Source organism: Anas platyrhynchos, chromosome Z (assembly GCF_047663525.1).
Source record: "Anas platyrhynchos isolate ZD024472 breed Pekin duck chromosome Z, IASCAAS_PekinDuck_T2T, whole genome shotgun sequence".
Taxonomy (NCBI): Eukaryota; Metazoa; Chordata; class Aves; order Anseriformes; family Anatidae; genus Anas; species Anas platyrhynchos.
In genome coordinates, this window is record NC_092621.1 from 16,693,720 (window position 1) to 16,710,567 (window position 16,848).

At 41.5% G+C, this 16,848-nt stretch overlaps 1 protein-coding gene across 6 annotated transcripts in view; it reads left to right on the plus strand.

Annotated features, from left to right (window-relative positions):
• Nucleotides 1–16,848, plus strand: part of PARP8 (poly(ADP-ribose) polymerase family member 8) — a 124,877-nt gene that overhangs the window by 14,889 nt on the left and 93,140 nt on the right. For 4 of the 6 annotated variants that reach the window (XM_038170724.2, XM_038170725.2, XM_072031122.1 and 1 more), the window contains exons 1-3: nt 42–514; nt 1,084–1,157; nt 1,831–1,885. In XM_038170724.2, the coding sequence (XP_038026652.1) occupies nt 57–514; nt 1,084–1,157; nt 1,831–1,885 (587 nt within the window). In that variant the 5' untranslated portion in view covers nt 42–56. Of the gene's footprint in view, nt 1–41; nt 515–1,083; nt 1,158–1,830; nt 1,886–15,151; nt 15,195–16,848 lie in introns of those variants that run through there. The other 2 variants (XM_038170727.2, XM_038170728.2) reach the window with 2 other exon arrangements.

The window sequence follows — 16,848 nt, forward strand, 5'->3', positions numbered from 1 at the left end:
GCTGCCACCTGTGCGGCCCCCACACCCCAGGGGCCCTGGGGCCCGTGAGGCGAGAGATGACACGAGACCGGAGGGGGGGTTTCGGGTCACGGTGCCCGGCACCGGGTGCCACATGCGGTCGCTCCCTTCCCGCTCCTTCCATGGCAGCGGGGCCTGGCCTCGACCTCCCGCCGCCCGGGGAGGGCCGGGGGGAGCCTCCCCCCGTCCCCTGGCACGGCGGGCGAGCAGGCCCCGCTACCCCGGCACCGCCCGGCTTGCCAGCCGCCCCGCCGGGGCCGGGGCCGGGGCCGGGGCCGGGTGAGGAAGCGAAAGCCGGCGGCCGACGGCTCCATGGAACCCCGGGGCGGCCCCGCCGCACCCGCCCCTTCCTTCCCCCGCGCCGCCTCCGCCGGGGGAGCCGGCGGGGCCCGTACGTGCCGGGCCGGGAGCGAGGGGAGGCTCTGCGGAGCGGCACGGCCGCCGCAGCGCCAGCCCCGCCGCGCCGCCAGGGACCGGGTGCGGGAGAGGCAGGGATGTGAGCCTTGGCGGCGCTCCCCCCTCCCCAAATACCCCCGAATCCCCAATCCCCCTCTTTCTTTCTTTTTCATTTTTTTTTTTTTTTAATCCGAAAAGCAGCTACCACAAGGAAAGAAAAAAAAAAAAAAAAAAAGAAAACCCAAACCACCCCCCCCCCCCCGAAAGAAAAAAAAAAAAACGAGGGCGTGGGGGGTGGGGGGATCCCGTGTCGCCGCCGCCACCCTCCGCTGGATCTATTGTCAGGGAAGGAGGAAATTGGCAGCCGGCGGCAGCGGCGGCACATCTGGGCGGGCACATCTGGGCATGCAACATCGGCTCCCGCCCGCCGCCGCCGTCCTCCAGCCGGCCGAGCGGATCCCTCCGGGGCCCCCGCGGGGCGGCTTCTGCTCGCCAGCCCCGGGGCCCATCTTTCGGGGCTGAATTATTAAACCTGGCAGCGCGGGGGGGCAGAGGGGGCTGGAAATAAAAGCTGCCTTTTTTATTTTTTTTTTTTCCTTCTCTCTTTTTTTTTTTTTTTTTTTTTTTTTTTCTTTCCCCCGGGATCTATTTCATGGGGATGTGTTCTAGGCAAGAGCGGATTCAGAAGGATATTGACGTTGTGATCCAAAAGTGCAAGGCGGAGAAGGACTGCCTGTTTGCAGGTGAGTTCCCCCCACCCGGGCGCCAGCCAGGTCGGCGGCGGGGAGCCTGCCGCGGAGCCCGGTGCCCTTCGCTGCCGTTCCCCCCGGCGGGGCCGCCGCGGAGCCCCCTTCCTCCTCCTCCTCCTCTTCCTCCTCTCCTTCCGAGGGCATGTGAGGGCAGAGGAGGCCAGGAGCCGGCTGGGAAAGGGGGGACATCCCGAGCCGGGGAGCGTGTGCGTGCGGCCGTGCCCCCCCTCTCCCACCGCCTGGCGCGGAGCCCCCGTGCTTTCCCTCCGTGGATGTTTCACCGATTATTATTTTTTTAAGTGGGGGGTGGTCGCAGGGGGTGGCCGAAGCCCCGTGTCCCCCCCAAACCCGCCTGCAGGGCCGGGGGCACGGCGGGTCCCCGCCGGTGCCCGGCGGCGGGGGCTCGGGCACGGCGGGCGGCTGCCTGTTGCCGATGCCGGCGGTGGAAATGCCTCGCCGTTGTTGCCATAGCACCGGGCACTTGTTGCAGGGGGCCGGGGGACTTGGTGCATTTCCCCCCGGTGCCCGCAGAAATTCACCCCCCAACCCCGTTCCCAGCTCCCCGCGTCGGTATCAGAGCGCCGGGCTGCAAAACCGCGGCGATTTCGGCCGAAATGAGGAGCGAGCGGGATGCCAAGTTGTCATAACGCAGCGCTTTGTGTTTCAGATTTCAGGTACTCAGACTCCACCTTTACCTTCACCTACACTGGAGGCTCCAAAAGGTACTCCTTTCCACAGTCGCGACACCCTTCTTTTCTTGCTCTCAGGGAGCTCCCTTGCTCCACTGCCCTGGCAGGCTTTTTTTTCCTTCCTTTTGTGAGGAGGTTCTGTCTGTAAATCATTTGCGTTCTTGCAAACGTGAACCGAGCAGGAAGCGCGGAGGGAGGTGGTCGGAAAGGTGATCCCAGCTGTCGGAGGCTCCTTCGCCTGGGTGCTGCTCCCTGGCGCTCCTCCGCTGCTTCAGGCTTTTCGTTCCTGTCCCTAGAATTTCTGCCATACCTAAGCTTAACTGAAGTGTAGCAAAGGCATCAGTGTATTTGATACAAAGTTAATGCCTCCTAAAAAAACATATGAAAAAGGTATGATTTTATTAAAAAATTGACCAAATTTCAATTGGCACCGTATTCTCTGTCATTTGAGAGCCATGTTTAGTCCCTTGACAGATGCAAGACTGTCTGCAATTGACCAAATTAAACTACTGAGACGCTAAGTGAAATGTCAGTATAGCTTATAAGGTTATAAAATTGTCTTAAGTGAATGGTGGCTTAAATATCATTTCTAAATGGATATGAGGTTTTGGTTATAAACCTGATTGTGCATGTATAAATTTATTTGAATCTGTCACCATTTATTGTGTTCATCTGTTTTCAAAAGGAAATATCAGATGAACAGTCAAAAGCCCATGTAAGTTGAACACGTCATTTTTGTCTCCCTAGACCTTAGTTACCGTGTACTTGATAGGGTAATTATAGTACATGCCAGGTCGTCATCTTATCTTTTAGATGAATTTTATCAGATTTGGCAAGATGTCTTGGTTTTATTATTTCCTTTTTAATTTTCCCAGTTTGGTGATTGTTTTTTCTTCACAGGGTGTGCCAGGTTAAAGTACTATGCTCTGGAGCCTGCTCTTTGCAAGCGAGCCCTTTGGTGCAGGCAGCATTCCTGCACCATCGGTTCTGCTCGGTGTGTGCTTCGGGCCCTGGCTGCAGGGTCAGGATCCCAGATGGGCTCCAGGCTGGTAGGCTGCTCAGGAAAATGTGTTCCCCACTCAGGATTCTGCCCTTCCCCACTGAAGGAAAGACAACGTAGGCCGTGTTCAGTGCAGTAGATTAGTTCCACTAGTAGCTGAAGATCAGATGTGTTTCTGGGTTGCTTGAAGCATACTCTTTTATTTAGGGTTTTAGTATACGTTTTGGTCTTGTTTTAAAAGGTAGTTTTGAAAGTCTTGGTACAATAAAAATTATCTTACAGAAAGCATTATTGTTTAGTTAAAACAATTGAATATGAAAGTTACTTAGCACTGATCTCTAAACCAAATATTTCAGCAAGCAACCAGGAAGTGAAACCTGTCTATTGTTTCTCTTTTCCAAGCTGAATAACGTAAAAAGCCTAAGGGCATAGGTGATGGAAAACAAACTGGTTTATAAATGCTGGAACAAAATGTTGTCACTTCTCCAACAAGAGAAGGAAGATGGCTGTGCATCCCGCAGCCTTGAATTTTAACTGGGGTCAACAATTGCTTAGGAAATTGTTGATTGGAAACTAGTCACAAGATCTTGAAAATTCAGAAGTTATGCTTACAGAAATTGGTGAAAGTGGATTGTTACATAAAGAATACCCAAGTTTCACTTTCCTTTGGACATTTTAAGGACATTTTAAAAAGCATCCTTTGGGCTACAGGTTTCAGGTTCTCTGCTCTTTTTTATGTTTATTGGAAAGGTGTTTTATAATCTTCTTAGCGTACAGTGGCATACTGAGTGGCCAGGTTGTGAAGTACATAAAAATGAAAGCTCCAAGCTTTGACCATCAAAGGCCATGCTTTTATTTCTCACATCAAAGATGAGTTAGTGGTTTCGTCTTAGAGGAGGTGCTGGCCAAACACCAGCTACCCTGTACTTTTGTGTTATTCAGGACTCCAGCAAGGACTCATGGAGGGTCCGCGGTGGTGACTTACCCATGGTATCCCATTAGGAGGGCACAAGGCTATTTAAGGATCTTTTTTCATGCATTTGTCCATGACTTTTTTCCTACTGACATTGCTGTAGCCCTGGACTTTTGAGCAGTGATGCTGTTTATGAAGCATTGCATTCCAGAATTGTCCCTAAAACCTCTATTAGCGTGTGACCACAGACTGGGGATCAGCTGATAGGTCTAGCCCTGTTGCTTCAGATATTTAGTCTGATGACTTTGTTCTGCAAAATGACAGAAACACGGGTTTTCAAGTGGTTGACAAAGGGTATATACTGGGTTTGCAAACTGAGAGAGAGATTTATACAAGTAAGAATGGTGTCTAAGGTAGATTACAGTATTTTAGCACTCTCTTGTTTTGCTTTGAACTAAGTCCTTTCCATGCTTCGTTTCCTCTGGATGTTCCTTAGTTCAGTGTGTGCTGTGGCTTTTTTTTATCCATAGTGTTTAGATACCAGAGCAGAACCCCCTCAAAAAAGCTGATGTGTTTTCTGTTTGAGAAGAATTCTTGGCTTTACTCTGTATATAGGCAGGTTGCAACAGTGCCAAGTTCCACATCGCTAAGGGTTTTCATCTTCATCCTGTAGCTGCCTCAAGTACACATTAAGTCCAGTTGTCTGTGGTCTTAACATACTCAGAGCCAGATTCTTGGTATATTAGTGTAAGCCTATGGAAGTCAATGCACCAGTATTGTTTCGGTATATGAAGGACCAAGGATTTCTGTGTTCATTAAACTGTTAAGTTTATACCTGTGAGATTTTTCTTCCTGGGCCCAGCTTCTCTGCCTTTACCTGATTTTCCCTGCTGCTCATATTGATTGCATGGACCCCTCCTGGGTTAGTTCTGTTCAAACACTGGGGTGGTACATAACCACCTTGCAGATCACACCAGGTAGATAGACCTGATCCAGAGCATATTCATTGTAGCTTCAGTAGAGTTAATTTGTATTCCCACAGGACAGTCCTGAACCAAATCCTGAGGGCATGACTTAGCTTTTGTTCAAGAATAGAGGTTCCAGGGAAACAAACTGAGAACTATTATTTTATTCATTATATAGACTTGTTCCAGCATTTGACCTTTAGATCGTATTAAGCTACTATATATTGTGTAAATAGCATATGTGTAAATGATCACTGCATTGGCATAAGTACACTTAAAGGAGGTTGATCGTACATCTGCAGGATTTTTCTTGAAAAGTTAGGAGGAAAGAATATCTGTTAAGTGCAAGCATGTTTTTATTGCATGAATTATCATGAATAATCTCTTACCTGTGTAGTTTGATTAATTTTTTTTGGACAGTACTTCATGTTCAGACATATTTTTTTTTTAATGCACTGTGCTCACACTTGCAAATTATTAGAGATGTTGCACACTGTGGAGATGCTTCCTAGTTTGGGGAGATTGTAGTTAGTAATTTTTAGTGAAGCATGTCTTTGTACGTAATATGGGCAGTAAACATGAAGCAAATTGTTATCAATTTGATGATTTTTAATTTCACTGTCAGAAAGGGATAGATACTGTATAAAGTGAGGTGTTCATTTGGGTGCTGTGACTGTGCAAGATTTACTTTTCTTTAACTACAGCCGGCAGAATATCAGAAATGGCTGGATTCCTTATGATTTTTACCGCAGGATCTAAAAAGGATATTAAAGTGTGAACGCGTTGAGGTGCTTTCTTTTTTTAAAGAATCTCTCATTTCCTTTGTCCTATTATCTGCCCCTGAATGAAACACTGCTTCTCCAGAAACCCTGCAGACTGAATAGAATTGTGGTCTGTCATCTTTGAAATAAAAATGCGTGATGCCCTGAAGTTGTTTTCACTTTATGTGTCATTTGACATGGTTTACATAAAAGCAGTGCTCGGTTGTGCTGAAGAAAAGATGTTTCATTTTCTTAGTGTTTTCTCACCTCCACTTTTTTTTTTTTTTTTTTTGAGGCTAACCAAGGACATCATATCAGTCTTGAAATATCTCTTTATTCAAATATGTACTTAACTATCATTGGCAGTGAGGGACAGTGACAGTAAGCTTCGCATGAGAACAGGTCTTATATTGCAGCATGTTGTTAAGAAACTAAATAACACATACAAGAACTAAACACAAAAGCTAATTAGTTCACATCTCTCATTTGCACAGTGGGCTCTTGTTGTCTGCTTTCTCTACATAAGCAGGATGATCATACTAATGGCAGTTCTGCAGATGCAAGGGGAGTTAAATGTTGGTCTGAGATAATTGTTTATTTTTACTTAAAACAACGACAAATTGTTAACTTGCATTGTTTTGATTTTGAATATTTGTCTTTTTGTTTTCTGTTCGAGGGTGTACACATAATGCTTAATACTGCAACATCAGAGATTGTGATGTAAACTGATGAGTTAACTCGCACCTCAATATAGCAGTGAAATATTTGTGGCTATCTATGGCTAGAGACAAAACCTCTATCTGAAGTTGTGGCACATTATATGTCCACTACGTGTTTGAACCACTCGTTGATAAATAGATTCATATGATTGTTTTTTCCCCTTTAGTGGCATGCCCTTTGAGTTTTTAGGTTCATACTCTAGTGTTACTTACTTGAGTTTAATAAAATTCTGTCTACATCAGACTTTCCATTTGTTGAATAGTTCTGAAATTCTGGTGTCACTCTGGTAATGCTGAAAGTCAAGACAAAAAAAAAAAAAGTGAATAAAGTAGGAAGGGAGCTATGTAATGGCAGGGAAGAAGCTGTTGGAATGTTCCTTTTAGAAGCTGTGGTGGCTTGCATCAGATGCAACTGTTGCTGGAAGTATGACTTAAGACAAGGAAATGGTTTTGATGGAATTCATTGCTCTGAATGGTTTTAGTTTAGGTGGAATCATTTTTATAGAGGCCTTAGGAAGGGCTGATGCAAAGGGCTGATGCAAGTACGGTTCACCTTCTGTTGCTGATGGCTGCACTTTGTGTTCAGGTTATTAAATATGCAACTGTATTCCTAAAATCTGTCCCTACTATAGTAAGATGGATATGAAAAGTAGATATGCACCTTGTAATTAATTCTGTTTATTACTGTTCAAAATAGATGGAATACTGTACACCGTCTTTCAATTTGAACTTTCTTATCAAATGTGACTTAACATCTTGGTTGGGACTGCAGCATTTCCTGGAAGATAAGTCTGTGATATGAGATGGAAATCTAGTTTAGATATAACATGGCATGCACTGAGATTTTCATTTCTTCGTTAGGGATTCTGTATCACAGAATCATCTGGGTTGGAAGAGACCTCCAAGATCACCGAGTCCAACCTCTGACCCAACACTAACAAGTCCTCTACTAAACCATATCACTAAGCTCTAAATCTAAACATTTTTTCAAGACCTCCAGGGTCTTGAAATGCAGTAATGTTGAAGACTGCCATGGGTACTTTTAAAAAACACTTTTGTGTCAAGTATTAATTAAGTTTCAGTTTTAAAATCTCTCTTTAAGACAAGCCCCTCTATGAATTCCAGCTAAACAACCTATTCTGATACTATGCAGTCTTCTAATATTGGCTGTGTAGTACGTACATGAAACTTAGCCATATATTCCTGTACATAGCTTTTTGATAGATGATACTACAAGAGATTCAGTAGGTATAACTTAACAAATGATTCATCCTAAAAAGATATCTAGTAGAATGCTGTAGTAAAAAAAAAATGATTAAATGCATTGTTGAGGGTTTGTGAAAAGCAAAATCAAATCCATTCTACTCATGGTCTCATTGAGCTTGTCTTTGTTTGTTGATCTTGTTTCTGACAGATTTTTCTTGCCTTGCTGTTAAAAAATCAGTAGCCTCTGAAGTGAACCCAATTACCATCCCTGCATCTGGTAAAAATGACAATCTTCAGGGATTGTGGTCCCATGGAGATCTCAGACTAGTCTGTTGAAGTGAAGGGCTACCCTCTCTCTGCTACATGCTGTACTGAAACTAAGAACAATACATTCAAATCATTAATATCTATCCTTTTGTCAGAAAAAATGTGTTTTCAGGCATGTAAATAGCCTAATTTTCAGAAGTGCTGAACTCCCACACTACATAGTGGTCTCAGTATTACCATGCACTGCGTGGCACTTTTCAAAAGCTTAGGGTTCTTTATGCAGGTGTATTTGTATGCACTGGTGTTTCAATGTTTCAGTAGCACAGAGCTGGGAAAAGTGCTTGAAGGTTTCTATAGAAAACATTTTCAGTAACTTCTTCTTTCTCTGCTTTCATCACATATTTTAACATATTAAGTACCTAAAAATAAACCTGTAGGCTGTCATTGTTAGTCTTAATGTGATAGGACAAATAATTTTAAAAGTGGAGTTCACTGTGACAAAATAAATTTAGATCACTTTTGTCTGTATTGGGACCAATGCCATTTCTGATTTTTCATGCTAGTCCCTAATAATTACCCATATTTTTCATCACTCATAAATAACGAGCTGAAGATACCTGTTGGCATCTTTCTTCCATGGACTACTTACTGTGCAGAATGTGAATTCTTATTTGAGTCAGAGTCAAATCACTCTGAGCCAAAACACCTACTTTAATAAGCTTGAGCAGCTGGAGGGAAAGCAAATTTTAAACTGCTGGGAGAGTTTAGTTTAGTTACAGATAAAACAGTTAGTTTAGTTACAGCTAAAAACGGGATGAAATGTGAATAAATCTAGAAAATGTCCAATATGCAGCTCCACCTTGGCATTAAATAAATCACACTTACGAGTACAGCTTTTAAGAATTAATGTCCTCCTTGATACAGGAGGTTGAAAAATTTTACGGATGTTTCATTTTAACTTGCCTCATCTGAGGAAAAGGAGCTCCTTTTAACAGAGTAAAATTGACTCATAAAGATAAGTCTGCTATCCTGTGCAGCAGAAGCTAGAAAAATCTCACTGAAAGAAGAGGGACTAAACAAGGTACAGAAATACATCTCCTTCCCATGCCTACCCCTGACAGAGCCTTCTGCATGCTCCAGATCTAAATGCCAGATTGCGTCCAGCCTATTTCTATGGGAGGAAGAGCAGGAAAGAGCCTTGCATCAGGACTGGGAACAATTGTTGCTTTTATGAGTCAGGCTTCTCCTGGGAGGACCCATTATATCGAGGGAGCTTTATATCAGACACTGTGTTCCCATACTACAGGGGTTAAACAACATCATAAATGCTTTTGGCATTGTCTAATCCAGTGGGAGTAAGTCACAGTCTTGTACATACTCACATAGGGTTAGTTCTCAAGGAGGAAACAATCATGGGTGGAGGCTGCGGACTGAGCATCTTTCCATGAAAACAGAGTAGTGTTGTGAGCCCTGCAGAAAGGCTTTGGCTTTTCTTGGCTGTTGTAGAAGACTGGCTGTAGTATGTACAGTCTTGTACATACTACATACTACTGTATGTACTCATACTACATACTACTGTATGTACTCTTGTACATACATACATACTACTGGCTGTAGTATGTACAGTCTTGTACATACTCACATAGGGTTAGTTCTCAAGGAGGAAACAATCATGGGTGGAGGCTGCGGGCTGAGCATCTTTCCATGAAAACAGAGTAGTGTTGTGAGCCCTGCAGAAAGGCTTTGGCTTTTCTTGGCTGTTGTAGAAGACCACAGCCAATCCTAGCTATCAGTACTGAGCTGAATCCCTTTGATGAAGTTCTTCCCAGGGAGACTCGTGTAGTGCTTAGCAGGAGCCTGTCTGGAGCAAAGAATTGAGGGCAAAGAGGAAGCTCAGAGAAACAAGCAAGCCCTCTGGATGTCTTCTTCCAGCCCCAAGGCAGTGATCAGAAATAAAAGAAGAAACAGCATGCCTCCTGTGTAATGAAATGTACTGTTTGCCAAAAAGGAGTGCAAAAAATGGTGATACGCCATCTGTAAAAAGAAGTATATAGTTGACAAATAAGTTCCTTTCAAACTGTGTAGCATTCTGCATTTTTCTCCTGTATTACATGTTGCCATCTTGAAATCTTGTTGCTTTAAATGAATGTTCCACTTTATGTTTCTAGGTAAGAATTTTTCATATTTCAAGAGCAAAGCTAGAAGGCAGGATAATTTTGCACTGCTCAACTGCGTGGTTTCTACCCAATAAGGTGTTTGTAACAGCATTTTCTCTCAAGTAGGAAAAATTGCCCATGGGTTAGACATGGTATTCCAGGTCATTAGCTTTTCTACAAATGATAGAATGCTTTATTTTAGGGTTGTTATTTTGTTGATTTGTTTTGTAGTTTTGCTCATTCTTATTCATTCTTTTTTCTTAATGTTTAAAAATTCATTTTTAATGTGAATTCTTACCCAATAATAATCATATCATTATGAAAGATAGGAAAATAATTAGGATGCTCTTCTGTCAGAGTAGGACCTGTGGTTCATACAGGTGTTAAGACCAGGAAGCACTTCCTTGTCTCAAATGTACTTGGTCAACTGCTTGATCTCAATTACAGCAGGGTAAATCCAGAGTAATTCCTCTCATGTGATGGGGCTCTCTTGGGTCCACAGCGATACTGCCAAATTATTTATTTGTTCTTGATGATACGCCTAGTGAGCAGGAGTCCAGGTGACTTTTCAACTGGGGTGTCAGAAAGATCAGAGTTCTGTTTTAACACTGATATCCTTGCAGGTGTTCTCTCATATTTGAGTACCTTCCTGGATGGTGGGAGAGTTGCAGTTTATCCAAGGAAACAAAGCTTTCTTTCATACATTCTTGTCAAGCCACTGTCATGGCAAAATGCAAAGATAGAAGGCCAGTTGTCAAAACTATGCTGTTCTGTATCCTTTTCAGCTTTAGCATCTGAAAACCAGGTTGTCACAGTCCATCCTTAAGAATGTAATTTGCTAGGCCACATGAAAATCTCTTTACCTGTCATTCATTCAGAATGATTATTAGATCTTAAACTGAATCCCAAAATGTTTTCAGAGCTTTTTGTACACATAACCATTAGTTGAAACAGTTGCTGATTTCTTAAAGAGAACTGTTCTGTGAATACACCTAAAAGGATTGTATTAACTTAGTCTACATTAAAAATGTGCGAAGTTACAAGTGTGAAAACTGGTCATTTCACTATATATTTGTTCAAAACAGTGGAAACATTAAAAAAAAAAAAGTTTTACCGTACTTCAGACAAAAAAAAGACAACCTGCAAGTGTTAAAAACTTCTGGAAAACACACATTAGGTTAATGCTTTATAGCAGTTATGGATACTATCAGTAGTCTTACTGTATGGATAGATAATTACAAAAATTAATGTTTTCTACAGGTTGAATATGGTTCTATGAACATTACATCAAATCTTTGTACTTTGCCGTAGTTCTAATGAAGTTCCAACTGAAAACTGAGCTTACTAATTCTTGTCTTGTAAGAAGTTGTAAAGTTAGAGAATTATTTTCCTATGAAGATTTAACTGTCCTATACAGCAAGGCTTGTTAAGCTTGGTGTAAAATTTCATTAAGATTTTGTAGGCTTGAATGTTGAAAAAGGACTCATGTTTTATCAGTGGATGATGAGTAGACTGAAACTCATCATATTTAGGTGGCAACAGGGGCAATGTAACCCTCTGTGGGAATCTCCTTGGACATGTACTAGTTTTGTTAACTCAGGCCAATAGAATTTTTAAAGTAGTTTAGTGTTGGTCTCTAGAGTATGAAGTGAAGAGTCACCATCATTAGCTTACAAAAGATGCAGTCTCTTGCCTTTAGCTGGCTTGTGTGCACTTGCTTTTTAAAAATTTTTATTATTATTTAACTTTTATTTACAAGTATCTGTATAACATGAGAGCAGCAGAACATTGGGCATATATTTGTGCTTCCTAAACGTTCCCCATGCTAAATTTAGCTATTGAAGGAACTTTCAGAGCAAAGTTCAGCCTTCATTAAATGTGCCCTGCCTTTGTTACTGAAATAAAATTACATGGGATTAGCAGCCACCAGCTTAGTTCTTGTTAAGGTATTTTACTAGCTAATCTGTATCTGAAAGGACATCTACAATTCCATGTTTTGGATATTACATTTTGTTTGTTTCTTTGAATGTTTGTGTTTAGTATTCTTGCTCTTTGTACCAATTCATATATTTATTTTGGGTTTAACTAGAATAGTGAATCAAAAGAAGTACATCCTCCCTATGTACAACACTATAGGGAGTAGATGAATAGAAGACTTAAAGCTCTTTCTGTACCTGAATTTATATTATACTGATAAACTTTTATTTGTTTTACGTCATTCCTTTTGTTATATTGTTTCTGTGTTTAAACAACAATAAATAGATATTTAAAATACTGCTTCATAAAGGTATTACCATTTATTTAAGGCATAAAGAATTATATTCATCCTGTAGTTCTTCTAAAACCTGACCTTTGTCAAGGACAACAAACTCACATATATATGGAGTGTATCAACAGATATGGAGTGTAAATACCTTTTACATATAGCACTGCCTCGCTTCAAACCAGGCATGGATGTGTGGAAGGTACTGGCCTCCTAGTGTGCTAGTAAAGATTAGGCATTTGTTGTCTGCAAAGTGAGCAGGAACTGCAGCTACATGAGTAAGGATAAACATTTCAAAGGCTATCAATTTTACTTGTGGAGGACATAAACTGATCATCATTTAGGGTCAAGAAAAGCTTTTACCCTGGCTACTAAGTCTTTCCCCACATCCTCTGTTAATAATGGCATAATCAGGCAAGAGCAGTGGGTCAGGTCTTTGACTAACTATCAAAGAAGGGCTCTGTGAAAAAATGGCATGTCTTCTGTGGCTTGGCAATTTCTAAAGCATGTCTCCAGCTTATTTCAGAGTATGTTACAGTTGTAGAGCTTTTGAGATCAGTTCTGAGAAAATTGTCATAAATTGCTGGCATTAATGAGCATTTTGTGATTGCTGTGGTTGCTTACAGCATATTCCCATCTGTATTTTGTCCCAAGTTATTCCTCTGTTGTACCTTACGTGATGTAACATTATACATATTCTCAGCTAATTTAAATTGACAAATTGCCATGGAATTCAGTAAAGTCATGCCAACTTATAGCAATGAGGAGCTGTCTATTATATTCATCTTGTTAAAGAATCTTAAATAGAGCAAAGTGGGGCAGATATGCCTGAACTGATAAAGAAGTTTACCACATGGTAAACACGTGTTCTCAGCAGTGTGGCATTAGAGCCGTAGGTCTGCGTGTGGTGTGACTGCATCAGCAAAAGTGCTGGCCAAGACTTTCCACTTGCAGTGCTAGGATGAGCTTGACAGAGCCCTTGCTGGTCTGTTTGCAATGAAATCGTTCCCACATGATCACTTTGTTCCAAGGAAAAGTCCTTTTCCCCAGAAAATACCATCTCTGCACTCCATCTTGAGAGATAATGATGACTTGAAACCGCGGAAGTTGGAGGTTTCACGCCAGTTCTGGCCATGTCATTTCCATTTTGGCTGTGCCACTGGCGAGCAGGGGCTCTATGCAGTTGTCTTCGCATTGCTTCCCAACTTGCCATTTTCCTCCCTTCTGTCTGCTAGCTTTTTGTTTTCCAGACTTGCTTTGCATGTTGATTTATTCTGACAATAACCATATCCATTGTGATCATACCGTTGGAGCAGAAAGATATGAATTAGTTGGTATTATTAACAGTACTAAGAAAGTTAACACAGAGCAGCTATAGATCTCATATCTTTCATTTCTCTTTATATTATATATACCCTGACATGCTTGTTTTGGTTCTTAGGAAGTTCCACCAGAATAACGAAGGATAAGACTGTTAACCAGAGAGATCACGTATTCATTGCTGTTCATTATTCTGGCTTTTGTCTCTAATCTGTGGGTGGATAGGAAAAAAAATTCGGTTGAAATAATTGCAGCTGCAGCTTGAGTAGTTGGCCGATTTTGATTTAAAAACCTTTCTAACTATGATTTCTGTTGTACCCAAGTAAGACTCAACAGAGATGTTTAGAAATAGTATGCATTTCAGGTCTTTCACTGTAGATGCTGCACACATATAAGAATGTATTTTAGCTTGAATCAATAATTGCTCTATGCTCTTAGGCATATTAGAAAAGGTTTTAAATAGGACTGCAGAGTAAATAAATTAGGTGTTGCTTTACTCTGTGTCCTTTTCCTCAGTTTCCAGGCTACTTACTCTTTAAAAAGCACGCTTTCTGGACCTTTGAGATTATTTCTCCACTAACTTCTCTTTCAGTTCTGTCTCCCTTGGATATATTCTGATAATTTCCATCAGTAACACCACACAATTTGTTAGGTACATGGTGCTGTTGTCACTCTGAACTTCCAGGGTGTTGAGTACTTGCTTTGGGAATCATTAAAACCTTCCTTTAATGCATTCATCCAGTAATGTAACTGATGTAGGGCAACTGTTTGCCCTCGGTGATGCTTTTTGAAGTTTTCCCTGGTTGGCTTCTGCTTTGTTCTGTACTGATTTATGTGACAGGTGAAAGCTGGTCCCTTTTCATGTCGCAGGCCAGTTGGCAGAGTTTCACTGGTGCGAGCCAGGCTCCTTGGGTATGTCGATGCTTTTTGAAAGGTGAGGCTTGAAGACCAGGTGTGCCTATTGGCACTGGGCCACTGCGGCCTGCACCACTGCACATCCGAGCGACTGTTCTCTGCTGGTGCCAGCGCAAGCGCAACGTGTGACGGGCTGACAGATAGCCCAGCTCCTCGGCCCCGTGTGGTGGGAGTCAGCCAGGGGAAATAAATTGTGAAATACTTCAGTGAAGTAATGGCGGGGGGAGGAACACCCTTCCCTTGCCAGCTAGAGGACTGTCAGGCAAGCGGAAGCAGTTCTGTGAATTCACTATCTGTGAAATTCGGAAAAAATAGGTTAAAGGTGGATCGCAGGCCTTACTTAGTGCTTTCTGGCGGGCTCTGAGTTCTTCAGGTTGAGCATAAAATATTTGCTGCTGGAGAGGAGCTAAGCAGAGAGTATTTCTTTTCCATTACCAATCTCATATCTTGTATGCAAACCTGCAGCATATGCAGCCACTCCAGACCATATCAAAAATGTGCATGCATGTTGGTTTTAGATGTTGCCAGCTCCCTCTTTAGCATTCTGCCCCTTCTCAGAGGTTTTATAGCCCAGAATACTACATCAGTTGTGCTCCATAATAAGAATTTTCTTTCATTCTTTGAGTCAAATCTGTGTGCATTTTTATATGTACATGCAAATGAGTTTAACCCCTCAGGTTCCTGGTAAGTTGCCACAATGGCCAGAAGTGTGGCAGAGGTTCTGCACCATTGCCTTTGGGAGCAGTAACGTGTGACCATACGCAGCAGAGCCTTGTAACAGGAAGGGGTTTGCTGTTTCCTTTTCGTTGTCACTGTTGTTGCATGAAGGACTATAGAAGAGAAATCCGGAGGGAGTGGTAAGAAGAAAAAAAAAAAAAGGCAGGGGTTTGGATTCAGCTGGATTACAATGGTGCAAAGTGGAAGCAATGTCATAAATCTCTGTCGGGCTGTGGATGGAAAGGCATCTTTACTAAAGAGATTACGAGTTAAACAGTGAGGACAGGATAAGATGCTATTTGTTGCCATCCATCTACTTTCACCTATAATTAAAATACTTAAGAAGACAACAAGCACAATGTAAATAGCAGCCTCTTTTCATTATTTGTTTGCCTCTCTTTTGTCTGAGAGTTGTTAATCATTTATTTTTAATGCTAATGAATAATTCTTTAAAGAAGTTGAAGCTGGGTGTGTTAGGTATTATGGTAGTGTTACTTCCTTCAAAGATGTGTTGCCAGGTTTTGTTTCATTTTATTTTTAAGAGCTGAGGCTGATCAGTATCATGTCTTGTTCTAATATATATATGTTTTTAATTAATTAATTTACATATCTGGCTGACATGTATTCAAGGCTTAGCTGGATAAAACAGTGGTGCTGTTCTGTCTCTAGTATTTTGAAGTTCCTTGTTGGATTGCTACACATGGCTCTGCAGTGGTAGTAAGTTAACGGGGGACATTTGCAGCTACTAAATGAGAATCCTTTACTGCTCTCAAACTTCAGTGATTTCAGTGTCTAATGATACAATATGCTTGTGATCAACTAGATAATGTTCTCTAGTGAGAAATTATTAAATTGTGAGGTGAAGGCTGAGTGGCCTGGGGTGATTTTGAGACTTTCCTGCATAGATTATTTTTACTTCGAAGTCAATTGGTCAGAACTGCTGAATTTTTTATTGTTGTACTTGACAAGTTTCAGTAGATTATTGCATAAACATTTTCGTTTTGTTGCTGATTTGTATTCTGACTGAAATTACATACAAAAAAAGGTTTCTACATTTAGTCTGTTCCTCTTCACCTCAAGACTATGTAAATTGATGAGATGACATAAGCCTAATTAAAGAGAAAGTGCAGTATAAATTCCTTTATATGGTTGTATTTTGCAAGTATCATTCCACTAATTTCAGTTAGAGATGAATGGATTAACTGAGGCCAATATTTACATATTTGACCAAATTTCATTTGGAAATAATTTCACTTATGCTTTAAATTGCTTCGATTTGTTTTGCTATCTTAATACCTGTAGCTCCTGTCATCTTCATAAAGTTAAAGCTATGATACTGGTTTTATTTACAAATGAAGAACTTAAGCCCATCTATCTCTCTGGCCATTGTCTAGCTAACAGTCTTTAAACACTCCTCATACGTGCATTTTGTTTCCTTTTTAATGTAACTTGCATCAACATTGACCATTTCACATGGTCAGTGCCGTAGTCAATAGAATTTTGAAAGAAGAATAGATGATCAGCAGACTGTCCATTGATTAGACTTGTGAGGGATTCTGCTTTTTCTGAGATTTTCTTCAGGATTCTCCAACACATACTATGCAATGTTTATCTTGCTGGCATTAGTATATGTTCATAGTTATGATGGGACATTGTGTCACTGTACTTTCAGCTTTCATTATTTCCTAACCAACTACTGCACAGTTAAAATAATAAAATAACACATGATACTGCAGAGGTGTCCTGAGAAACAGTTTGGTGAAAACACTCATCTTTAAGAATAAAATCTAAGAA